The sequence below is a fragment of the Protomyctophum parallelum genome, assembly GCF_964188405.1.
Source record: "Protomyctophum parallelum genome assembly, chromosome: 15".
Classification (NCBI taxonomy): domain Eukaryota; kingdom Metazoa; phylum Chordata; class Actinopteri; order Myctophiformes; family Myctophidae; genus Protomyctophum; species Protomyctophum parallelum.
Genome location: NC_139710.1, coordinates 6503290 through 6531199, shown reverse-complemented (window position 1 = coordinate 6531199; position 27910 = coordinate 6503290). Strand labels below are relative to the sequence as shown.

The window sequence follows — 27910 nt, the reverse complement described above, 5'->3', positions numbered from 1 at the left end:
AGGAGGATTATTAGTATGCAAGTTTTCCACTCGCTTGGTTTGGTAAACTGAGGCCAACAAGCTGCAACTCTAGCCCATTCTGACCTGAGATCAGATTCATACGAGGTTTCCGCCGGACACACGCTGGTCTGATGAACCCATTCTGACCTGAGATCAGATTCTAAAAATGTCAGTCGCTCTAAAAAATTTCAAAAATAGCAGACCTACAAGCTCGTATCGCGCCACTCGGTGGCGCGATATGAGCTTGTAGATCTGCTATTTTTAAATAGCTAAAGCATAACATGATGCCAACACCAAAATGGGTGCCCGGTCAGAATGGGCTAGAGTGGTTATGAGTGTGGTGTGATTACAGCCTCAAACACTTGGAAAATGACTATAGAAGAGATTCTAATCCTGGGAAATCAATTATGGGCTGTAAATACCATGCACGGATGGCTAAGAGACAGAGAGATAGAGCAAGAGAGAGAGAGAGAGAGAGAGAGAGAGGGAGGGAGCGTGCATGCATCTAGCATTTCTATTCTACAAACATGATATTAGAGGTTTCTCAGCTGTATAATTTATATACAGCAAATCGTCACTGTCAAGGGAAAACCCCATATGTCTGAAACGTTAATCCTTTTCATTTATTTGTTTTAATATTTTTGAAACCAATCAAAATAGTGAAAATAGACGATCTACATGCTCACAATGCCTGAAGGGGTTGTGAGCTTGTAGATCTGCTGTTTTCACTACTTTATGTGATGAAGTAAGGCATTAGTTTACAACAAAACATAAAGATACCAGGTTTCTGCCTGACGGCAACGAAATCGGAGCATGGGTTGTATGGATAACATGGGTTCATATACAATAATTACAATATTAAAATCTAAGAGTGTTTTGAAAATCTAAATAACAACGACTGATTGAAAACATATAATTAAAATACTCTTTTAAAACCATTCTTACCTGAGGCTCCCTGCTGTAACTTGCTTATACAGTAAATGGCTAAAGTTTACTTTTATTGTAGAGGTTCAAGTTCACCTAACTCATTACTAATTCAACAACCTGCTGTACCTGATCATTCTGAGGATGAGTACTTTATGCCATGCACCAATATACTGTACTGTGAACTACATAGAGCAAACGCAAGCCTGAACTCAGGCAGTGTTCATTGATCCCATCCTTCCATTAGTAAGTCCTATGTGTGCGTGCGACGCGTGTGTGCGTGTGTGTGAGAGGGAGAGAGAGTGAGAGAGAACAAGATAGAGAGAGGGAAGGACAGAGGGAGAGAAAGAGGGAGGGGAGAGACAGAGAGACAAGGCCTAATTTGCTTTTTGGATGCACTTGATTGCAACCAATTTCCCAATCCCAAGTCCTTGCAGATACAGATTCATTTCTAAGTAGGCTACTCATACTCTACACACACACGCACGCACGCTATGCTTATTCTTACACATACATTACGTGACCCCCTCCACCCATGTGTACACCATCGTTATCATCAAGAGTTGGACACATTATTCATAATTAGCCAAAGTTCCATCCTGTTTCTAAAATGGATGAACTCTGCTTACTCATTAACAGACCATCTGACTGAGGTGGGATGCTTCGTCTAATTATACAAGCTGTTCTGTTTTCATGCACAGCAAAAAATGGAATGTAAAAAATTTGGGTCAACTCAATTATTAAATGAACACTGATCTAACTGGGTAGTTGTATTGTGAAAGCTGTGTACTGATTGCTCTATAGCTAGCATACAGAGAGAGAGAGGAGAGAGGGGGCGCGGGGCTGAAGTGTGAATGGAGGCATTTCATTTCATTAAAGAACACTCCCTGAGAGTACTTATTTGAAAGCATAATGTAAAGCTTTTGAATGGACACAGGTCAGCTAAGTACACACACACACACACACACACACACACACACACACACACACACACACACACACACACACACACACACACACACACACACACACTGTTTACTATGGCATAGTCTCACATCCTTGTAAATCATTGTGAGAGAGCAGATCACCTCACATCCAGCGTGTTTGTGAATGAGGTGCAGCAGTGAATACAAATGTGATCAGATGCTCAGATCTAGTTCTTTCCTTGCCATTTGAAGAGGGTTACAGTTTTACATTTAAAGAATGATAGTTCTATTTACACAGTGTCATTATTAACAGGGTGCAGTTATACTTGAGGAGGTTGATATTAGGAGATTATTTGTTCTAATACAAGCAAACAACAGCATGTTCCATCACAGAAGTGAAGTGTTTGTTCATTTTTCGCCTCTATGAAACGGTATCAAGCGAAAAGTAAAGTTCGGGAAATCGGATTAAACTGCACTGCATTTGCTGCACTCCGGGGTGATGAAACTGGACGAAATGGAATCGCACACATTGGCTGGCACAAGTCAAATAACTTATTTGACTAGTCAACACAATGGACACAAGGAAGTGACGGGCTCAAACTTTCTATCTAGTCTTATCTACAATTGAGGGGATTCTATGCCACGAAGCCCTCTGGGCCTTGCCTTGCCAAAGCCTCAATGATTTGCATCTCTCTCTTCTTCCATCATCTTACCCTCCCTCTCTCCATATCTTTTCCTCTTGCCTTAGTTCTCTATCCCATCTCCTAATCTCTCCATCTCGCCCTTCCTCTTTCTGTCATTCACTCCTTCCCTCTGTCCCTGTGTTCTCTCTGAACATCTCCTCTATCTCCCTCTCATCTTTCTCTCGCTCTCTCACGTCGTCTCTCGTTCCCCTTTCCCTCCCAATCTGTCTGTCCATGTTCCCTCAGAGATATAGGGGCTGGCTCTTGCAGAGCAAAATGTGCATTGAGCAACGGCATCCATTCAAACCTGACATATTATGTGATACGTATTATGGCTTTGTCTCGCGCTATAGCCAAGCGTTTGATTTGGAGAGCAAGATCTTCCCTTTGACAATCAGACACTGGCGCGAGACTGCCATGTGTTGCCACTGCATTGTAACACACAATACCCATGATACTATCCACTATAATGACTGCTGTTTGTCTCGCTATCAAAAACACAACCATCCCTCTCCTTGCTGATGCATCGTGGCTCTTGGAAGTCTTGAAAAGCACACGATGCAATTGAATTGAGGCATGGATTTAAAAAAAGAGCATCATTGTCGATCTGCATCAGGGGGAATTTATCACTTAATGGCTCTCTGGCAAGAGAGTTTGATTCTTCTCAGCTTTTCCCCGGCAGAATGTCTTTGTCTTGGAAGCCGCAGTGAGGGAGAAAATAGCGATCGTATTTTTGCCCCGGAGGCACGATGGATGCGCCACATCGCAGCGAGAAAATACGTTATGATTAAGCAGACCCATTTTCCAAGATAAACCGGCTTCACATCGCTATAACTGCTGCCAAGTTGGCCTCAAACTAGTGAGATCCAAATGGGATGGGCATGTCTTTTTTCTCCTTCTTCTTGGCGAGATCAGAGCATACATCACGCCGCCGGATGAGGTACATCTTAATGAGCATTTACAGCTGCACCTCCCCCCAAAAGCCTGCTGAGCTCCCAACTATTGGACTTTTCCTCCAGGCCCTTCTATCTATGTTGGTTTATTTTGAGGGCTCTGGAATGTAACAGCCCAGATAGGGATCGCTGCTTCTTGGCCTCGAGAACACGGCTCGTCACAGTAGTCAGGATGAATTATCACCTCCTCTCTTCCTCAGAATACTGCATGACACCCCTCCGTCAGCCATGAGTCTACCGCCTCGTCACTTCTCTTTTCCCTCTCCGCCTCATGTCACTTTTCACATCAGAGTGAGAGGCTCTCTCTCTCACACACACGTGCGCACGCACGCACGCACGCACGCACGCACGCACGCACGCACGCACGCACGCACACAGCAACACACACAGTATATAGACTATACAAAACAGTCTTGCACATAATTATTATCTAAACACATGCACACAGTACAAGTAATATATGCACGGACAATATGCACACACTGAAGGCAACTTTGTTACAAACAGTCTACTTTACACACATATGCTATAAAACCTGCATGTAAAAAAGGACACTCACAGTTAGATTAACAGACCTGTTATTTCATTTGTAATTCCGATACTGTAATTTATTCATTTGTAACCCCAAATTTCTCTCCGAGTTAAGGTAACACTTGGAATTTTACAATGTACAGAGTGTACAGTGTACAGACACACAAAAGTGCATACATTTAGACACACTTTGTCACCGCCTCTCAGACATTAGCACCTACCAGTTATATCACACACAGTCTTGTATACATACTGTCTGGCACCTCACACCATTATCTTGGCTCAGCCATTACACTGCCTCTGGCATGCAAACACTATATCACACACACACACACACACACACGCACACGCACACGCACACACACACATACATATGTCACATACCAGCCTCGTTTGTACAGTGTTAAACCACATTTATACTTTGTTGTATGACCATGTCAAATCTTTTGAGTGAAAAACGTGATGTGTTAACATTAGGCTTTAGTCCTGTTGTGTTGTTCTATTGGGCAGCTTTTCTAAATCATGTGGGTTCGAACACTGGAGTGGGTCCCAGACATGCAGGAGATATTCTTTTAGTGCAACGTTTTTGGCTTTGTACAGTCATTTCTTATCTTTCTTCAATTATTTTGGCCGTTTATGCAAAGCACTTGCCTTGAATTGCCTCTGTATGAAATGTACTATACAAATATACTAAGATTGAATAATAAGACCAACCTTATTGCAGGAAAAACTGTGAAATTGTATCACAGTGATTTGTGGCTTACTGTGTCTGTAATGCAGCTGAAAAACAATGGCGTAGCATAGTAAACTATATAATGTACTATACCATGCACCAATGGAAACCCTATACAAATCATGAGTTATAGTCTTTTCGTTTCCGATCCGATCCCGATACCACAATTTCTGTGTATCTCGTGTTGTGTTTATAGCAGACTCCTCACTCAATGTGCACTTGCAGTTTGGGGCAACTCTAAAGCAAACTCCACATGCCCCAACATTTTATTTACTTGCCATAGTGTCAACCCCTTACCCCTGTGTCGGATCGGTGGTTACACTGCCATATTTGCTGATACCGATATGACCAATATATGCCGATACAGATACTCTTCCGATACAGTATCGGGACATCTCTCATCATCACCATTTTTCGACTGCGGTCGAGATCGTGGATTTCACAATATCACGCCAGACTTTCCGGTCCTTCATTGCCATCCCTAGTTCCTGCTTACTGATGCCTGTGTCCCTATAGTGATTACATCAGGGAACGACAGTTTTCTACCTCTGGTCTGCTTTGAGGCAGGACTCCAGAGAAGAAGGGAAGATATAACCTCATTGTCAGCTCTGTAGCAGTGGCCGACATGCAAACTGTGTTCTTCTGGATCGGACCAGTGAAGAAACACGGGGAAGGTTGACCGTATATTAGATTAGTCGATGGGTGGCTCTTCCAAGACAGATTTTGCGCTCTCATTAACCCATTCTGAACGGGCACCCATTTTGGTGTTGGCATCATGTTATGCTTTAGCTATTGAAAAATAGCAGATCTACAAGCTCATATCGCGCCACCGAGTGGCGCGATACGAGCTTGTAGGTCTGCTATTTTTTGAAAAATCGAAGTGCGACTGACATTTTTAGAATCTGATTTCAGGTCAGAATGGGTTCATCAGACCAGTGTGTGTCCGGCGGAAACCTCGTATGAATCTGATCTCAGGTCAGAATGGGTTAAAAGGCGGGTGTAAGTGCCATCCAACCGATTCTCTTGTTTCTAGTCCTCTCTAGACATGTTTCTAGACATCTGTTTCTAGACATCTCTAGTCTGGAGTTAGCCAGGGGGGGTGGAAATGAAAATAAACTTGCATTCCATTGTTGGAATATCATTCATGTCAGGCATGCCAGGCAGATGGAAGTGACAGCTAAGCATGTCCACCTAAAAATATTATAGCTGTTATTTTGTTGCAATGCAGTGTTGTAAAGGGTGTGTGTGTGTGTGTGTGTGTGTGTGTGTGTGTGTGTGTGAGAGAGTGCACACATACACACGCACACACACACACACACACACACACACACACACACACACACACACACACACACACAGGCTTTGATGGTGTTTGTGTGTATAGTCTGTGTACGCTTGAGTGCACATTGTGTATATTGTGTGACAGTGTGAGCGTGCTAAATATGTACATGTCACTCTATACAACTACACAGTACACACACACACACACGTACACACACACACACACACACACACACACACACACACACACACACACACACACACACACACACACACACACACACACACACACACACATGCGCGCAAGCCTCATAATGTTCTATTACCAAGCGTGTCCCTCCCCCAGCTCCACAGTGAAAGATGACATGACAAATGAAACCTGCCAGGCCAGCTGTTGGGGATGCCACCCATAGCTGTGGCACCACACAGACACCAGCGCCACTCACTCCTCACATGGCAGTCACGTTCTCTCTCTCTCTCTCTCTCTCTCTCTCTCTCTCTCTCTCTCTCTCTCTGTCAGCCAATGAAACAAAACTTGACAGAGAGAAGAACGAGGGAAAAAAAAGAACCAATTATGTGAATTTCCTGCGGCTCACAGCTGACATCTTGAACTTACTCGAAATGTGTCCCCCATCCCCCTCCTCCCCTCCACTGTGAGTCGTGAGGCAGTCAGTGATGAAAGGAACTAATAACGAAGAGGAACAGTAAAACATAACAAAGAGGGGGGGGGGGGGGTTTAAGTATAGGACCACCACATGGGTTGTTGGAAATGCAAAACATGTACAGTATAAGCTTTGGGCTGTTCTTGAGAGGTTTGATGAAGAGCACATCATAGGCCTATGAAGATATTTTTTGTGCGATTGGTGCGATTGGTGTGCGTGCGTGCGTGCGTGCGTGCGTGCGTCTATGTGTCGTATTGTGTGCTTACATGAAAGGGGGAGCATTCTGTGTGTTTGTGTGTTGAGCATGACAGAGGGAGGCTTGCCAACCACTGTGTGCAATACCGCAGGCTGCCAATCAATGCTATCTCAACTTTCTCCAACTTCTCCTAAACTTTTCAAAGCCTTTCTCTGATGTGGCTTCCTTCAAAAAGTTTAGGGAAGGCACAGTGGCGGAAAAAGTACTCACATGTTAAGTAAAAGTATCAATACTGCAATATAGAAATACTCTGTTACAAGTGAAAGTTTGGAATAAAGATTTGTTTTGAGGAAAAGTACAAAAGTATTGGCATCAAAATGTCCTTAAAGTAGCAAAATTAGAACAAAACAAACATTGCATGGGTGCACCTGGGACGTATCCTCAGTGAATGATGTATCCCAAGGTCATCAGGGTTCCGGTCTCGCAACATCATACCCCTCACTCAGGTGATCAACCAGATCACCCCCAGCCGGGGTGATCAAGTCCCGACTTACGTCCCAGTATGACCCACGATCAGTCCCATTAGCCCATTCTGAACGGGAACCCATTTTGGTGTTAGCATCATGTTATGCTTTACCTTTTGGAAAAAAAATCGAAGAACGACTGACATTTTTTGAATCTGATCTCGGGTCAGAATGGGTTAATGAGACCAGTGTGTGTCCAGTGGGAAACCTCGTATGAATCTGATCTCAGGTCAGAATGGGTTAAGGAAAGACAGGGTCATAGTACTCATTATGCAGAATGTCCCATGTATAAAATCCCCCCCCCCCCCCATGTATAAAAGTATTTTGAAAATAGCAGATCCACAAGCTCACACAAATGGTCGCATCGCGACACATTGTGAGCTTGTAGATTGGCTATTTTCAAATGAAGTGGTTCATGTATGTTTTGTAATAATAATCAAAATCTACAAAGTGACTAATAACTAAAGTTGTCAAATAATTGTAGTGGGGGTAAATACCTCAACATTTTACTTAAACTACAGTACTTAAGTAAATGTACTTCATTACTTTCCACCACTGATATATATATATATATATGTGCGTGCGTGACTGCGTGGCGAGGCTGGAGGCGATGGGTTGGATTTCTGTTTTGTTTTGTTCTGTTTTGCTCTCTGACAGAAGGAAAATAATGGCACAGAGCTCAGGCTGCAGCTCGGGGTTTAGCGAGGAAAAATGAAACCGTTCCACCCCCTTCTGAATCCACCACTGTGGTCCTGCTGCTCCGAGTAAACAAAAACATGAAATATCTGCAGTACAAGTTCTGGGTTTTGTTGTGACCAGAAGTCAGTTAGCGCACCCTGAGGGCTGCACGCTGCAAAGGGAGAGTCGTCCGGTAGGGTTGAAGAGTACAGTAGCTGAGTTGTGGCAGGTGGCCAACCAAACACACACACACACACACACACACACACACACACGCACACACACACGCACATGCATAAAAATACTCTCTAGGGGGATTTACTCTGAGCACAAATGTGGAAGTCAAACAGAATGATGAAGCCTTGGCAATTACATGTGAGAAGGTTATCCGCGGACAGTGTATTTGATCAGTCTGTGAGTAGTCAGATTTGATGCATTGATATGTGGACAGTTCTTTGCAAATTAGTTTATTTTAGACTGTCACACATCCAAAGCCACTCACACAAAACACTCAAACAACACACAATTATTCAGAAATGCACAATAAACTCACTGACCCACACAAACTCATTAACTCACAAGCACATTCTCAAACACACAAAACTTCTTTTGACTCACAGAGTCACACGCATACATGCACACGTACACACACACACACACACACACACACACACACCAAACTGGTGTTCTCTGTCTCCTCTCACCCTCTCTCTCTACAGTGTGTCACTATTAGTGATATAGACATACAGAGCATGGGATGGAGGTGAAAGAGAGAGAGAGAATTGGACAGAGAGAGAAGATAAACAAATTGCAGTTATTGCAGAGTAGAGAGATACATCATAAATAGCGATAGAGTAGAGAGTGCAGTAAGAAATCATTTTGATTCTCTGTGTGTGTGTGTGTGTGTGTGTGTGTGCGTGTGCGTGTGCGTGTGCGTGTGCGTGTGCGTGTGCGTGTGCGTGTGATTTGTGGGCTACTGAGCATGTGTGTATCTGCATGTACCTGCCAGTCTGTTTTGCATGCCCACATATTTTCCCAGTGTGTCCATGCCCCCTCCCTCCCCCCCCCAGGAATAGCCACGCAGTGAGGCCGGTGCTAATCCACTGTATCCATCACTCTCCTGGGTGGCGTGCCGCACGGGCAGAGGATCTCATTGTGAGAGATGGCCGTTGACACGGAAAACAGCAGAGGAAATCCCTCTGCCGTCAAACACAATCACAGCCGTCATCACATAGCCACGGGAGCCACCGCCTCAGGGCTTACACCCCCCAAGACACAGATATATAGCCTCTCGCCCTGGGCCCCTGGTATACTACAATACATCAATACTTGCAGCAATAACAATACAGAATAGCAAAAAATTCCAATTCAATAATATTAGTAATATTACAAATAATATACATATAAGGTACCTTAGTTAGATGTTTCCTTGTGTGCTCTAAATATTACGTAATAGTCCTGTACAGCAGACCTGTTGATGGTGATGGGGCCTTCCTTCTCTCTTCCTGTTGTCCATGGTTAGCTGGTCTTCTTGTTGACATTGAAAGAGAAGTTGCTCTCCTGACACTACTGTGTCAGGTTGTTGACCTCTCTCCTGTAAGCCATATCTCATCATTGGCCCGGTTTCCCAAAGGACACATCTTACACCATGGTGTAAGAGGTATGGTGTTGCACATGCTCAGTTGCCGCACATGAAGCCTGTGAACATAGACATCCCGTGCATACTGTAGATGTGCCACGCAATGGTAGGCCTCAGGTCTACCATTCTGAAATTTAATTTAATAATATTTGGACTGCTGGACAGCTGACAGTAGGCTCTCTTCACTCAAATGTAATTCAAGTAGGCCTTAACTTCAAGGTTTTTATATTTAAATGAGATGAAGAAAGTGGTGAGGGTCAAATGTGGATGGTTCTGTAATGTGCTACAGATTAGCTCCTTAGCGTACTTCTGAAAGCATTTGCTCACGATGAGAGTGAGGGAAACAGGACACAAATAATTTACACATGGTGGGTGACTTTAAAGCCGGAGAGTACTGAACACAGGTTAATGGAGATGTTTTTTTTATCTGTGAACACACCAGCTGCCACGTGCACACTCTGATAAACCAAGCCGGAATGCCGCCTGGCCCCGGCCGCTTCACGGGTGTAAATGCACTTTAACCCATTCTGAACGGGCACCCATTTTGGTGTCAGCATCATGTTATGCTTTAGCTATTTAAAAATAGCAGATCTACAAGCTCATATCGCGCCACCGAGTGGCGCGATACGAGCTTGTAGGTCTGCTATTTTTTTTTAATCGAAGAGCGACTGACATTTTTTTAATCTGATCTCAGGTCAGAATGGGTTAATCAGACCAGTGTGTGTCCGGCGGAAACCTCGTATGAATCTGATCTCAGGTCAGAATGGGTTAATGACCTGCGTGAGATCTGCCTCAGCGTTGACCAGAGTGCCGTTTGTATTTAGCGAGCATGGAGGCTCCCTCCAGGAGTTTGGTGTTAAGAAACGGGTGTAAAACTGCTCCGCTAGTCTAGGAGGGAGGCAGCGATGTTAGCTATGCAGCTGGCTCTTCCTTTGAAGTGACAGTCCGACATTGTCTGTAGTCCCTGGCACAAGTGGGTCGTTAACACTTAGCTGTGTCTTGATCTTCTCAATCTATTCCCGTCGGGCTGTCGGAAATCATAACAGGCTTTTTTGTCCGTCAGCTTTGTCTCTGGAAGCGAGGCGAGGTCTCACGCATTGACGGCGGCTTGAACAAAACTCTTAATCCACATCTTCTGGTTTGGGAACAGCATCCTCTATAGTACAACGTCCTCTATAGAGGGTATGTGCATGCATAAAGTGAGTGGAAAATCGAGTGGCAAAGTGAGTTTAGCATCGTTTAAAGCTGTTTAGGGCAATTAGATAGGACCTTTCTGTTTGGATGTATGGTCAGAAAGTTGTTTTTTTGCCACGCAGAGGCATTCCTCTATACACTATGGGATGAATCTGGAATGCTGTGTAAATATACAGATGTTCTTGTGTTCCTTCTGTGCTGATAACTGCAGGTACCTACTGACAGACAGTAACTAACAGTAACACATGCTAGACACATGCTTTAGCCCATTCTGACCGGGCACCCATTTTGGTGTCAGCATCATGTTATGCTTTAGCTATTTAAAAATAGCAGATCTACAAGCTCATATCGCGCCACCGAGTGGCGCGATACGAGCTTGTAGGTCTGCTATTTTAGAAAAATCGAAGAGCGACTGACATTTTTTTAATCTGATCTCAGGTCAGAATGGGTTCATCAGGACCAGTGTGTGTCCGGCGGAAACCTCGTATGAATCTGATCTCAGGTCAGAATGGGTTAGAACTGGATTATCTGGGCTTATTATTCCTCAAGTTCGTCCCACCATGATGAGCATCATCATTTCTATCTCTCTCTCTCTCTGCCTTTCTCTCTCATTTGCGTCAGTTTTATTTTGTCCCATCTGCTACTCTCTTGCTGCTGCCCAGGAGTAGAGAGAGAGAGAGAGAGAGAGAGAGAGTGTGTGTGTGTGTGTGTGTGTGTGTGTGTGTGTGTGTGTGTGTGTGTGTGTGTGTGTGTGTGTGTGTGCGTGTGCGTGTGCGTGTGTGTGTGTGTGTGTGCAGACAGTCAGATGTGATGCATGCACGTGTCAGCTGGTGCGGCAGGCTGTCATATCTCTAGGCCGTTATCCAGACAGACGGCCCTCCTCCTTATAAGACCCAGCCCGCTTCACTCCAGTCTCACCATTTCTCTTTTTTACTTCTGCTTACCCCCCCCCCCCCCCCTCCCCTCCCCCCAGTCTCTTCTCTCACCACTTCTCATCTGTCCTTCCCTCCTCCTTCCACCTTTCCCTCTGCAGCTCTCCTTGTATATGTCTGTTCCTTGCTTGCTTTGTACGACTCATCCCTGTCAATTTGCGATCACACTTTAGGCATTTAGCGGACGTTCCAGCCGTGCAAGGGCAGAGAGACGTGTCACGGACATTTTGTCAAATTCCCTCTCCTTCTGTCCCCGTCCTCTGTCGTCCCCCATCTTGAATACTAACAGTCGTGGTGAATACCATTAATACTTTATGTCTCTTTTTCTCATACAAGCTGTCTTCTCAGGTACAGCTGCCTCACACTGGGAATGATAATTCTCCTCTCCCCCTGCTTTACTCTGGGCACGTATTGCAACGCTGGCTGGCTTATAGGGACATTGCGATTCAACAAGCTGTGACAACTTTGGCTGTTTTTCAGCTAGTTATGTTTAATGCAACACTGCTTTATTAGACTGTGAAATGGGGAGAGACAGAGAAGGCAATGTTAGGTCATGCAACACAAGTCACAGTCCTCATTCAGACGGACTGTAGGAGAATTACAGTATAGCACCACCCACTGCTTATCTCAATGAATCAACTCCTAATATTCACACAAGAGTAATAGTGGATATAAAGGTGCATAAAGTTACACTTGCTTCCTTTTGCCAATTTTCAGAAAATGTGGTTGATATTTGCAATGCATTTGGACGGATGCATTTGGATTGCGTACAAACTGGCTGTCTTAACTCTGTTAATGTCTAATAATAGGCTTACTCCATATGGACTTATAAACAAACATACATACCGACGTTTTATGAGACCACGCTATGGGATATTCTCTAATGCCCAGGGGGCAGAAGGCAGAATGCCTTTTAATCTTCTCACCAAAATAACGTCTTCTCTGTGGTGGTGCAGGTGAGATGGCCTACTCTCCACAGATGTGATTTCCTGTCTCCCCAGCCAGGCTCAGTGTCATGACTTGCTTTCTAATGAACATGTTGAATGTTAGTGCACAACATTGGAGTTGGGTTCCCATAGCAACTACAGCACAGCCCCTCTCTCTCTCCCTCTCTCTCTCTCTCTCTCTCTCTCTCCAGAGTGCACAGTAAAATGACCAGAGAGGATTTTACTATGCGAGGGTAGAGTAGAGGTGACCATCCTAATAAGTGGAGAGCAGGGAAGAGTGCAGGAGGCGGAGGGCATGGGAAAAGGTGACATGTATCGTCAATATGGTCTCCATCCGCGGGGCGAAATGAATACCTCCACCTGATCAAGGTTCCAATATGAACACATGCTGGGTGCCCTCAAGCCCAGGCCAGCAGAAATTCGATTACATTAGCAGGAAGGAACATTGAGAAGGAACCCAGGGCACATTATCCCGCACTGCTGATCCACTGAGAGGTTGCACACAGTTGCTGCCAGGCACATTCTTTTCGTCCACAGCCACAGAAAGAAACACCTAATAGAGCAATTGCTCAATGGTAAAAAAAAAAAAAAAAAAAAAAAAGAAATAGACCTACTGGCTCTTCAGTGTTTTTATCTCAAAGTAGCTCTGAAAGAAAGAATGCTCCCCGCCGGCTTTGTTAAATGAAGAGGTTGGGATGCTCCAGACATGGTGACACTGAGACCACAGTGTGACAGTGTCTCCCCCGTGCTACCGGTGACAGCCTTCTTCTTTTCTCTGTTTGGTCAAAGACCCTAACCCCTTGAATTTGCCACAGCGGGAGTTAATTGGCTCATCTGCAACAGGAAACAGGAAACGTTAAATCCCCTGGCTGGCTGGTGATGCAGCAGTGGGTTACCTCTAGATTGAAAGGGCCTTTGGTCATCTGCCATGCTTTTTATGTTGACATTGAAGAAGGACACCTATTGTACACGGCAGGGTTGACGTCCAATCCATGCTGTGTTCCTCTCCTCGTCTCCTTCTCTTCTCTCTACCCCTTCCCATGTTCTTTCCCCTCATCTGCCAAGTGTCCCCATATCCATTTCTTTCTCTTGATCTCGCACGCACGCACGCACGCACACACACACTCACACACACACACACACACACACACACACACACACACACACACACACACACACACACACACACACACACACACACACACACACACACACACACACACACTCACACGGGACATCTTTGTCACTCCTCCCTGGTACTATAGCTGATGGTTGTCCAACAGACCGGCCACTTGCCACCGTCTGTCACACTTGTCAGCCTCTAACAAAGCAGTGCCAGGCGGCCATGTGGCCGTGACTATGTTACCCACGGAGATGCCAACAATACATGGAGAATGCTTTAGCTTCCTCCATGGCTCCTGTGTGTCAAACGGGGTAACTCTAGGCAGGGGCGGCTTTGTCGCCTGGCATCATGCTCTGTGTATTGAGCCTCGTGCATTTTTGTTTAGCTTCATTAGAACCACGGAAAAGAAGCCAGCACTAGATGTGCAACAATTTCATTATTACATACACATGTATTGAAATTATAAATGAACCAAGTTTGGTGCCCCATAATTTATAAAGGGTTACTTTCTGTGTTAGTAACAGTTGATTGAAATCTGGAGTTGAAAAGATATCAAAATGAATAGACGACTAAGCTGTAATTGTCCTATTAAAATGCAAGACATTTCTTATTTAATTTTAGAATTGTTATGCTTGGTGGTGTTAGTGACAATGGATAACATAGTATTGCATATTTGGAATGGAAAAACGGCGTTCTATTGGCCATCTAAAATTCCATTGGACACCACTGAGACAATCGGGTATGTTAAGTATGCAAGTTAAGTACTGCCCACAGAGATACCAGTGATCACAAACACCACGCACGCACGCACGCACGCACGCACGCACGCACACACGCACGCACGCACACACGCACACACACACATTGTCGCTGTCCCCTCTAAAAGAGTTCATTAGCTATGCTTGCTCCCTGCGGGCAAGACTTAAACTCCATCAGAGAGGCACAGTGGGGGTATCACAGGGTCAAATATCTGCATGAGTTTCAGATGTGCAATCTGGATTTAATGACTGAGCTTTTCTCTAATAGAATATGTCTTTGTTTATTTAGATAGTATATATTGTACAGGCTGGGAATGTGACCCTGTGGTCAGTCCAAGTATATCTGTGTTTCTCATATGCGGTCTCTTTTCTTTCAGCATTTCTCTATTACTTTGTTTCCTGGTCTCGCTCGTTTTAGCCCTGCTTAGTGCTCTGAGGCAGTGGTTCCCAAAAGTGTGCGCGTGCATGTGTGCGTGCGTGCATGTGTGCGTGTTGCATTGCGTGTGTGCATGCGTGTTTATTAAGTCTCACAAGAGGTGCAGGTACATGTATGGATGTGGCAGGCAAAAACTAAATGAGAACAGACAATATGCCATAGTCCAAGTAACAAATGGCAAATGGGGAAGGCGGTCTTAACAACACAGGCAAAAAGGGCACAAACACAAATACTAGGTAAAGACACTATAGAACAGGATTCTGAGATGGAACTCAGGTCAGATGAACAGAGTTCACGGATTGCAGAACTTGACACAAAGCTCAGGCAACTAGGAACACATGAAAAACACATGGGTAAACATTGCTTACAATCTAGAGAGAAATGGAGGGAAATGGGCTGCTAAAAATACACTGGGGAGTTGACGGAGGGTGACGACCAGGAGGTGTGGAGGAATGCGGGAGTGGTCGCGTAACGGTCCACCTCCTCAGCGCGAGCTGGAGGAGCGGTTTTCCCTGGCTACACTGCGTGTCCTGCATCCGTTCCCTTTGTGGAGCGGAACTGGAGCACATGGATTAAAGTTCTCAGTCGCCACGACTGATTTCAGTCATTTGGATTCTGGAGATGCCAGCATTCCTTCTATTTAAGGAGTGAATTATCCAAAGTAGCCTATTCTAGTAGTTTATAGTTTTTATAGTTATTTTAAGATTAGAGCATTTCAAGTGGTCGAACTTGGATTGTTTGCAGAAACATCTTCCAAAAACCCTAATCGTCTCGGAACGTTTCATATAAAAGCAAAAGTTAAAGCGTCCGTCTGTTTCTTCATCTCATTGGCAGTACACTGAGTACAGTACAGTAAATGCAGGAACAATATAACTAAAACATCATCATTTAATTTACATATTGTGTTACTTGTTTAGGAAACGGCGCTAGTCAGGGCCGGATTAACACCTCTGAGGGCCCCTGGGCCCCCCCTTCACCCGCACGCAAAACAAAATTATGCCGTTATATTGGCCTATTTCCGGTCGCCTACCCCCCCCCCCCCCCCCCCCCCCAGAGTGACAGCCAATCTAGCGCATTGTTGCTGCTTTACACACACAATTTGCACTTTTCAGCTGCCCTTCTCACCAACAAATGCAACAATAAAACACTAATCTTTTTAGACACCATTTATTTCATTCGGATTAGCAGGGACATTTTTTTTTTGAGGGGCCCCTGGTGCCCAAGGGCCCCTGGGCACGTGCCCAAAGTGCCCATTATGGTAGATCCGGCCCTGGCGCTAGTAGTGTGGGAGGCGGGGCACACTGTTCCAGTCGTGAGATTTGATTTAGCTTTAATCCACATGGAAGCAGCACAGAACCACATTTTTGCTGCTACACTTGCCATGGCCGGGTGAAGGTAACATGCATAAATACAAGAGAGACTGCTGTTTTGCTGTCAACACACCTGTGAAGATGCAAACAAAAGCTTAGATTTTTGGCAAGATTTTGTTTGTTTGTGTACTGTATGTTTGTTTGTTAATCAGTTTGTATCCCTCATCATCTCCCTACTGTCAGTCCATTATAATTTGGGATTTAATTTCAGCTAGTATGGAAGCCATTTGCATTCATTTAGACAGGGGATGAACAGAAGGGAGCTGGTGCTGTGCATCACTCAGTCACCTTTTCTACACTACATTGTTTCTAACCTAGATTTCTGTGTAGACAGACTCTCAACCACACACACAGTACACACACACCCAAGCGAGCGCACGTGCACACACACACACACACACACACACACACACACACACACACACACACACACACACACACACACACACACACACACAGGTACACGCACATCCACGCACACTACACACAAAACCTAATTGAGCTCCTTGAGTCAGGGAGTTTGTCACTGCTGTTGTTTTGCTTTGAATAATAACTAGCCGCTCCTCCCTTCTCACCTCATTTAGGAGAGAGATTTGCATCCATGTGTGTGTGTGTGTGTGTGTGTGTGTGTGTGTGTGTGTGTGTGTGTGTGTGTGTGTGCGTGTGTGGGTGTGTGTGTGTGTGTGTGTGTGTGTGTGTGTGTGTGCGTGCGTGTGTGCATGGAGGCGTGCATGTTTAGCAGCACATTGTTTGCAGAACAGCTCAGCAGGGGTCCTCTAAGGATGGCACACATCTGTATATGATGTCTGATAGGCCAACAGGCCAGAGTAAAGACACCCTGCATGGCTGCCTCAGCCTCAGGGACTTTGGCTAATGTTAGATACTCTTTGTAGATGGAGAGATATTTCTGGCTTTATGTTTATGGCACATTATGTTTGATGAGCATATATATCACAGTATGCACGTATATACAGTATCACAGTATGCATATGTGGGGCTGTGTGTGTGCGTGTGCGTGCATATTTTGTTTGAGTGGTGGGACCAAAAGGATACAGTGCTTGCAGGGACTTTTGGTGAGAAGTGAGAAATGCCAGCCTCTGTGCATTATTGTTTAATAAGGCGATCGCATATTCAGTGGGTGGCCTGACAGTATCTGCCTGGTGCATGCTGTGTAGCCTCGAACAGACACACTGGATGGATGTTAGCGTTACGTTAAGCCGAGGAGGCAGACATTTTCCCCTGACTCAATGGTGAGAAATTCCACAGCAGCTCAAGGAGATAGTTTAAAGGCCTCCTCTAATCCTCCTCTGATATAAAGTTCATGTCTATTTTGTCGGAATCCTCTGAAACCATCGATCTCACAACTTTTTGAACTGGAAGCTAGACCAAACCCATAGGAATATAACAACATGTCGAGAAATATAGATTTTTATATTAATCGAACAAAACAAAAACACAGTTGTGCTGTTGAGTGGAACTTGGCAGCAGAGGGCTCAATATGTCTGACATTTTGTGCAGAGAGAGAGAGAGACTCTGCCTTGGAAATGAAGTCGACAGGCCCGGTCGTGAGACGATTCTGCGGTTTGCTGAGTCTGCACCCAACAGGCCAGGAAAACTGAGGAGCACGCAGAATGCTGCTACGTTTCCTGCTTGCAGACTACAGGCGTTCTCCTGCGTACGCCTTAGCCTGGAGGACGACGACAATACAAAATAACCTTCTTTTAAGTGCTCACTGACTCACAGATTCTAGTACTGTAAAGGTGCGTTCAGACTTGAATGGTTAGAGCGGTGCGATTACATACAAAGTCAATGCAAAGACGGCGCGGTACAAACGGGACGAACCGAGGCAAATGTATATACTCAGGTCTGAACGCAGCTTCAGTATATCCTGAGAATTCTCAGTGAGCGCTGAGCACCATGCTCCCAAATTTGACAACCCCCTTCATTCACACACACACACACACACACACACACACACACACACACACACAGAAATAGGCTTACATGGTTTTTGGAGGGAAACTCCAGAGCGACAAACTCTGAGGGTTTGGAGTGTAAATAAGTATGTTGGAGTGACTGAATCTGGTAATCACCAGCAAAGTGCAGCCAATCCAAGTTTCCGCTGTCTGAAAATTATGGGGCTGAGGTGCAGATTTAGAGTCGAGAATGGCAACTCAACGTTTTAGTGTTTCCGGCAGACAGACGTTGATCAGTCTCCTCGTCCACAGTTACAACTTGAAAATACTTGAAAATACATCTATTTTCTTCCTGCGGTTCGTCCTTTAGGATGTAAATCCAACCAAGATGTTTATCTTGAAATGTCCCTCTTCCATCCCCTCATTTAACCAATCCTCACAATATTTGAGCTTGCAATTTTGAATCGAACAGTTTTGAGTGAAATTGAGCATGCACATTCCCAGTCCCACTAGGCTGAGGACGAAATGCCGATTAATAATGTTCATCAACCTCATGGTGGCACTATAACTGGCCCATCCCTGTTTTCACCTATCACTGCACCGAACTGTGTAAAACTTTGTATGCACACTCTCTAGAGGCCAAGGAAAAAACTGCCCTTTATAGCGCCAACAGGAGCCGACTTATGTAAAACACATATTTTTGGGGTGCCCGCTGGCCTAGTGGTCCAGGCGCATGCCATATATAGGCTCTGGCCTTACAGCATGTCGCATGTTCGAGTCCCGTTCATGACAACCATTGCTGCATGTCTCTCTCTCCCTCTTTCCTGTCCGTCTTCACTGAAACTATCAATAAAGCCAAAAACGAATCTTTTGAAATTACTCCTTCAGATTTTATGATCAAAGTGGTGACGTCTCGATTGGGGCCAGATCAGGTTAAACCAAGACTGGTCAGATCTGTCCCAGAATATCATCTGATTTCAACCAACATAACTTTTGCCCACTAAGACGGATGTTCCTGGATGTATCAGAGAGGCCAGATAAACTTAAGAACATATCCTAGTCGGATCTGGCCCAGAATATATAAGCTATATTTATTTCAACTGGTGAAGACGTCTTGGAAATTACTTAACCCATTCTGGGCGGGCACCCATTTTGGTGTCAGCATCATGTTATGCTTTAGCTATTGAAAAATAGCAGATCTACAAGCTCATATCGCGCCACCGAGTGGCGCGATACGAGCTTGTAGGTCTGCTATTTTTGAAAAAAATCGAAGAACGACTGACATTTTTAGAATCTGATCTCAGGTCAGAATGGGTTAATCAGACCAGTGTGTGTCCAGTGGAAACCTCGTATGAATCTGATCTCAGGTCAGAATGGGTTAAAGATCATCCCCATATGGGGCCTGGGCTGTGACCTGGCCTAGTCCTGGAACGTCACCGGAGTCACCGGAGGACGTCATCATGACCTAATTTGGCTTGCTTGGCTTTAACCCATTCTGACCTGAGATCAGATTCATACGAGGTTTCCGCCGGACAACACACTGGTCTGATGAACCCATTCTGACCTGAGATCAGATTCTAAAAAATGTCAGTCGCTCTTCGATTTTTCAAAAATAGCAGACCTACAAGCTCGTATCGCGCCACTCGGTGGCGCGATATGAGCTTGTAGATCTGCTATTTTTAAATAGCTAAAGCACGACATGATGCTGACACCAAAATGGGTGCCCGGTCAGAATGGGTAAATGCAATTTTCAGATTGCATGGGAAGATCAAGTTGTTGTTGTTGTCGATGAGGATGATCTGACATTGTGTGTTGTTGTAGACATAAAAATGTGATTTTGGTGGCCACATTTCAGCTACAGTACACCTCAACAGCACCGGCGCCCTGTTGTTGAAACACTGTTGTCCCTCTCAACAGACTTTACTTTTTATTCATTGATTGTTAAATTGACTGAGCTCTTAACAGTACATTGTGTAACTTTTGATGTTCCATGTGCCTGCTGGCTACGGGTTTGGATGACAATTTGTGAAAGCTTGCTGTGACTTTTACATGTATGTAAATGCTGTTGAGAGATTGTCTGTCAGTGAACAGAGCAGCATGAAACAATTGATTTACTTTGAGATGTTCAAAAGTAAAAAATATAAATATCGTATTTTCTGTGTTAGCCACATTAACTCTATATACTTGACTTTGGTACCCCAGAGGTCTATTCTAGGCCTGCTAGTATTTCCCTGTACAAAAAAATATCTTTGCTGAAAATAGCCGATCTACAGTACAAGCTCACAACACGTTGCAATGCTTTGCAATACATACTGAGCTTGATATTTTCACCAAATGTTTGCGGCTGCCCTTAGAATAGGACCGCTAAGGCTTAAGTCTTAAACAAACACATAAAGATTTTAGTATATGAACAGAGCTTTTATATGTTCAAATTGATTGTGGACACACTGTGTCACAGTGTGCTTGCAGAAGCACTGAAATACGAATGCAATAGTTTTGTTCAAGCCAAAGAAAGAAATCCACAGAGATTTCTCCCTCAGCGTGAGAGTGGGCTGAGAGCAGTGTTATGCTGTGTAGAACGTGAGCAGAGATTCTCTCCAGAGAGGTGAAAGCACGGCTTGCAGATGACCTTCAGCGATGCGAGGGGAGCCCACGTCTTAACATTTCGATTAATTTGTGTTTTCCTCGCCGCCTTAATTGAAATGTTTGTCTCCTTGGATAGTTTGTATTGCTTTACTGCCATGTAAAGTAGTTTGTATTGAACTCGTCTTGTAATACCGACTCTATAAATGATTTTGACTCATTTTTGTTTCTCTGCTTCTCTGCCTCCCCCCCCCCCCCTCTCTCTCTCTCTCTCTCTCTCTATCTATGTAATAACTAATAATCTAATTACGTGTACATCTGAGAGAAGTGTAATCACTGACAGTTGGGGAATATTTTATAGGGCCAGTTAGAAAAACCTCCTGTGAGATGTTCTGTTTGTAGTGAAATGCTGCATTTGTTGATACAAAATTATCCCCAATCATTAATCAACATGTTCTCTCTCTCTGTTAATTGTCCACTACCTCTGTCTCTGAAATCGAAAATGAACCCAAATTCAGTTTTTAAACATTCCGCGCTGTGTGGGGGCACACAAGTCGAACCAAGCTTTCCTCGTGTTCCAGACAACACACTCTCACTCTCCCCATGGGGTGAGGAGATAATCTCCAGTTACTGGCACTAGCTTCACAGGCTCTAATTGGCCTGTCTATCTCTCCAAGTGAGCCTAACAGTGTGTGTTTTGTGTGTGTCTCTGTGCGTGTGTGTGTGTGTGTGTGTGTGTGTGTGTGTGTGTGTGTGTGTGTGTGTGTGTGTGTGTGTGTGTGTGTGTGTGTGTGTGTGTGTGTGTGTGTGTGTGTGTGTGTGTGTGTGTGTGTGTGTGTCTCTGTGTGTGTGTGTGTGTGGGTGTGTGTGTGTGTGTGATTGCGTATCTTGTTTCCCTGTAGGCTTTGAGCTGCTGTATCAACCAGAGGTGGTGCGTCTCTACCTGTCACTGTTGACAGAAAGCCAGAACTACAACACCCTGGAGGCTGCAGCCGGGGCCCTGCAGAACCTCAGCGCCGGACAGTGGACTGTGAGTTCAGGGGCCAGTGAATAAACGCCAATGTTATACTAGTTTTTGACTTCATGTTTTCAATTTTGCTCAATTTGTTTTTAAAGCGTATTTGCTAGTTTAGTTTAGTTGTTAATTTGTGAAAAAAACCTCTTGGTTTTAGTTTGGTTTTAGTTTTTTGTATTGCAGTATGGTGTAGTCGAGGGCAAAATTCGAAAAGTGCAGGAACGGAAAAATAGCCGACTTACAAGCTCACGTAGCCAGGTGTCGCATTGTAAGCTTGTATTATTTGTCTTTGAAGAAAAACACTGGATACTGACAAAGACCAAAACGAAGGACATTTTTCTCTATGTTTTAATTAGTTAAAACAATACCGTTTCAGTTGTGTACTGCACCTGCGATATTTACATATATATATGATGCTGTAGGTGGTTCCGTTTAGGTACAAAATGAACACATTGTTGGTTATTTAGGAAAATGAACCTGAAACTCTATAGCCATTTATTCCAATTAGAGCCAGAGAGAATGCATTTGGCTGAGGGCAGCTGTGAATTATTAGTGCGGAACAATATTTGTTAGGTGCAAAGTTTTGCATTGCACATTACACAGGAATGGTCACTTAGACTTATAATGTTTTCATCTGCATTTGAAGCCCTTGAGGACCACTAGCATGCCAGTGCTAGCACAAGCGTCACATTATATTATCACTCATCGGTGTCAGCAATGCTCTGAAATTTCCTCGTTCTTGATTATTATTATTTTTGCATTCTTTCAGGCACTTAAATGAATGCAGAAGATACTTTGTCTTGCTCTGTATTTTATCCTTTACGCCAGGGCCATATGGATGCAATTCATTCGAAAGGACAGCGATGAATCTCGCATTCATTGGGTTTCGAGGGATTATTGGACTCTTTTCCGCTGCGGTGTCTTTATTCTTGATGGAAGCTAGTTAGAATGCCAGCATGTAGGTCTGCTCTACTCCTTCACACTATTGCATCATGGAGTTGGACATAGCTGCTCATTTCTGCCTTTGAGGATGCTATTTGCTTGAAATCTTCCTAATTCTTTGCTTCTTAGCCACTACTAGGCCTAGTCAAACTTATTTTCCAAGGCTCTCTGCTTCCACCTACTGGCCGAACTGTTGCATGTCCCATTGCTAATTACATCTCAGGGGGCACCATTGCTCTGCGAAGAAGGACTTTCAAGTCAACGACTTAATGTATTGCATCACAAATGTGAGGAAGAATTCATTGATGTTTAAACTGCAACAAATTACATCACTTGTCCATTAAGGGCCCTGCTGAGCAATATTTTGGATTTGAGGGAAGCCCATAGAGCCGCTGTTAGTAGCTGCATCCATGCTGTCTTATGGTTGTGTATACACTGACTGTATGTCTGTCTGTGTATACACTGACTGTATGTCTGTCTGTGTATACACTGACTGTATGTCTGTCTGTGTATACACTGACTGTATGTCTGTCTGTGTATACACTGACTGTATGTCTGTGTATACACTGACTGTATGTCTGTCTGTGTATACACTGTACACTGACTGTATGTCTGTCTGTGTATACACTGACTGTATGTCTGTGTATACACTGACTGTATGTCTGTCTGTGTATACACTGTACACTGACTGTATGTCTGTCTGTGTATACACTGACTGTATGTCTGTGTATACACTGACTGTATGTCTGTCTGTGTATACACTGACTGTATGTCTGTCTGTGTTTGCTTGTGTGTGTGCCCATCTCAGAGAACATGTGTATCCATGTGTATGTGTGTGTGTGTGTGTGTGTGTGTGTGTGTGTGTGTGTGTGTGTGTGTGTGTGTGTGTGTGTGTGTGTGTGTGTGTGTGCGTGCGTGAGTATAGTGTGTGTGTGTGTGTGTGTGCGTGCGTGCGTGCGTGTGTGCGTGCGTGAGTATAGTGTGTGTGCGTGTGTGTCACTCCAATGAATCTTTTGTAGCTGCCTCACCACTTTAATATCCCTCAATAGCTTTGCATGTGGAACAATTCTTCACTAAACTTCACATCTAATTGGTCCATTGAGCTGCTTATTGGGCAAAAGATGACTGATGAAGCATGGTATTGCCAGTTAGTGCATTGATAATATAATCACTAGACCATGTAAGCGTGTGATCTAGTGGGCCGTCACCACGAGGCTGAAAGCCCCTATGCCCCAGACAAAAACCTACACTGTTCTGATACCTCACTAAAAGCTTAGTGTGCACGTAAAGAATCTGATTGGGAAATGTTTCCTGAACTGATTATCAGAGAAAGGAGGACGTCTTTCACAGAATTAGATACCAACACAGCAGTGGTGTGAATTGTTGTGTAGGGTGACCACCTAAGCCACTATATGTCATCCACAGTTAAATGACATGTCATTGATACCAAGGTTATTATAGTTAACTATAACTAACAAAAAAACGAAAACTAAACTAAAACTGTATTGTGTGTTCACAAAACTAACTAAAACGAACTGAAATGATAGACAAAATGGCATTCGTCATCGTTTTTTTTAACAATATTTATATGCCTTACGGACATTTAGAATATAAACCTTTTAAATTAATTCGGTACTTTTCCTTATTTCCCGAGCCGTTTTTACGGCACTTTTCAGCACCGTAAGGCAGCAAAAACTAAAACTAAACTAAAACTAAACTAAAACTAAACTAAAACTAAACTAAAACTAAGCATTTTCACAAAATAAAAACTAAACTAAAACTAGCAAACCCGCTCTAAAAACTAACTAAAACTAACTGAATTAGAAAAAAAGATGTCAAAACTAACTAAAACTAAACTATAATGAAAAAACCCAAACTATTATAACCTTGATTGATACTCCCAGTTGTCTCTTTCAGTGGTCCAACTACATCCGTGCCACGGTGCGTAAGGAGAAGGGTCTCCCCATCCTGGTGGAGCTGCTGCGCTCCGACTCTGACAAGGTGGTCCGGGCTGTGGCCATCGCACTGCGCAACCTCTCCATTGATCGCCGCAACAAAGACCTGATTGGTACGACCGACAGTGAACGGCACTGAACACGTCGCCTGTCATCTTCTCTGATGCCTAATGTTGCTTTCGTTCTTTTATGTACGCAATGATGCTTTATAATACTCTCCAACAGGACTGATTGACACACGTCGCGGGGATAGACTCCCGTGTGTCACCGGCTGATACCGACAATAAACCACTCCCGACCTACTTACTCTTGGGAGGCATTATCCATTTTGATCTTAGAATTGTAGTTGATGTCTGCTGTTATCCACTACTTTGCAACCGATGGAAGAATAATGGAAGATGAATTGTTTTTCATTCAACATGCAGGGAGTTATGCTATGAGGGACTTGGTGACTAATCTACCCAGCGGTCAGCAGCGGCCGGCCAAGAACCTGGAGGAGGACACGGTGGTCGCTATCCTCAACACCATCCATGAGATTGTCACTGACAGCTCAGAGAACGCTCGCTCCCTCATCCAGGCCCAAGCCATCGAGAAGCTGGTGGCTATCAACAGAACCAGGTAGGGAAGGGGCCAGACATGAAAGGTACTGAGATATCGTCAGATGGCATAACTATCAGAGCTCCGTCAGTCAAGATGTATAATGGTGTGTTGAAGAGCTTAGGGTAAGAGAAGAATAAATGATTAATTATATATGCTAATGGTTTTTTAATTTAGATCTGGGCCTTTCCTGCCTTTATTTGATAGTGTACAGTCAGCTGACAGGAAATTGGCATAGTGACACGCAGCAAAGGCTGTCGGGATCGGGAGTCCAACCCGTGACTACTATTAGCATTGCCAGGACTGCTAGGCCGGCTAATACTTGAGCACTCACTGACACTGTTCATGTTTAGTGGACCACTGAATGGAGTGGCTTGTGAACGTGTCTTTATGTTGATTGTATTGTGTTAGCTGGCATCAAAACAGGGATTAAATGAACATTGGTTGACCAGATTGCATCACAAACATTACGTTCATGTTCATTTTTAATCAGTCCATGGCTCCATAAAGTATATATACTGTATCACAGGCATTTTACGTGAACATTGTTTTACCTTGGATGCAATTAGCCCCTATATATTTAACATGCACGGAGCACATCATAATGGCCCAGGGTGGGTTACAGCGTACGCATGGCTTCACAGCCCACCACCTGTTCATTTAGATTGTTAAAACTGACAGGCAGGTGCTTACACTACACAGTAAAATACCGGTACTCATTCAGTTTAATCCTAATTTAAGCAGCTTTACAAGATAGAGCATTTGACGCAGCAAGGTCAACATTACACGGTGCCTTTAAATGCAACATGCGCTGATCTGTTGTATGTTTTCACAGCATTTGCATATGGTTCCATGCTATAGGATGACTTTAGTTATAATTTAAGATCAAGAGCACTCTTCAAAAGCTTCATCCTTTGGCATCCAAATTATTGATCATATGAAGAACTGCTTTCGTTGGCACGGATACACACATACTTCAGTTAAGACCAATCGCTGTGTTTTCCCTTGCCCTTTTCCAAGATTGCCTTCCCTTTTGAAGTGAGAGCACTCCCCTGTGTAATTAACACCAGTGGCTCAGAGGTAGCTAATGAAAGGAAATGTGTGTTTGTCTGGCTGTGAATTAAAAGAAAGACCCCAGGGCCACTCAGGGATTCCATGTCGCTAGAATAAAGAGATTGATTGGGAGTGGGAACCGGCTAGCTATTACTGCCAGCCAGCCAACTGTCACTTTTTTCAGAGGCTCAGAGTTTAATTGCTCTGGTTATTCTCTTGTTTATTTACCTTCCATACTTTCTTTCTTGGTGTTTCTTGGTGTGTGTCTCTCTTTCTCCTCTCTCAGCCAATCAGCACGTGAAACAAAGGCTGCATCCCATGTGTTGCAAACCGTGTGGAGCTACAAGGACCTGAGGAACGCCCTGACCAAGGACGGATGGAACAAGAGCCACTTCCAGGTACGTACCACCACTCTATGTGAAGGAACGGAGCCATGACAGACAGCATAGCCTCATGAATGTGTTCCCTTCATTTCAGGCTTTTCATGTAGACCCTTATCTAAAGCCTACTGTGACAGAGGTAACTCTTGTGATGAAATGATTGAACAGGAAGGGAATAAGGACACAGTACGCCGCTAACTGCTCTCACCGTGCTCCCTCACTGCCCTCTCCCTTTAGCCCACAGTAACAACCACACCTAAAGCAACTAAGAATGGCAAGCCAGGCTATGATGACACAACTCTGCCCCTGATGGAGAAGAATCAAGGTTAGTCAGCCGCAGCAAGTGAGCTTGGATACTCACTGTGCTCTCTTGATGACACCAGGGCTCTGTGTGTGTGTGTGTGTGTGTGTGTGTGTGTGTGTGTGTGCGCGCATGTGCATTTCAGACCCTAGTCAAATACTATTTGTTTATATGTTACATTATGATCACCAGATTCCTTGAACTGTTCTTAGGTTCAAACTCAAATATAATTTAACATAGGTTGTGTGTATGTATACTGTATGTGTGCACGTGCGTGCCCATGTGTGTATACGTATGTGAAGGTCAGACTAGTAAGTTGAGGTGGTATTGTACTCAGAGGCGCAAGACGGACCGAACGCTAGGGGGGGACAAATCCGTCCCCCCCGTCCCCCCCACCACCCTAAGGGAGGGGGGGATGGGGGGGTCTAACCACAAAAACGTGGGGTTATGGTTAGGGTTTGGGGTCGGACTACAGAGAGGTTGTTCCAGTGACTCAATGTACATACAAAACTGCGTTTTGTCACAGTTATTATTATTATGAAATACCTGGCTGTGATTCCTCCTCCTCCCATGTGTCCCAAAACGTAAAAGTTTAACCACATTATCAGCAGTGCCTCGAACAGGTCAAAACTCACTGACCATCTGTAAGTTAGCCTATTCTATATAAAATGTACAACA

The 27910-nt window shown here is 44.2% G+C and overlaps 1 protein-coding gene across 5 annotated transcripts in view; it reads left to right on the top strand.

The window, feature by feature from the left end:
* arvcfb (ARVCF delta catenin family member b) overlaps nucleotides 1–27910 on the top strand; it is a 145057-nt gene that overhangs the window by 105330 nt on the left and 11817 nt on the right. For all 5 annotated transcript variants that reach the window (XM_083785070.1, XM_083785067.1, XM_083785069.1 and 2 more), the window contains 5 exons: nucleotides 21892–22019; nucleotides 24864–25014; nucleotides 25327–25519; nucleotides 26838–26949; nucleotides 27169–27256. In XM_083785070.1, coding sequence (XP_083641196.1) covers nucleotides 21892–22019; nucleotides 24864–25014; nucleotides 25327–25519; nucleotides 26838–26949; nucleotides 27169–27256 — 672 coding nt within the window. The remainder of the gene's footprint in view (nucleotides 1–21891; nucleotides 22020–24863; nucleotides 25015–25326; nucleotides 25520–26837; nucleotides 26950–27168; nucleotides 27257–27910) is intronic.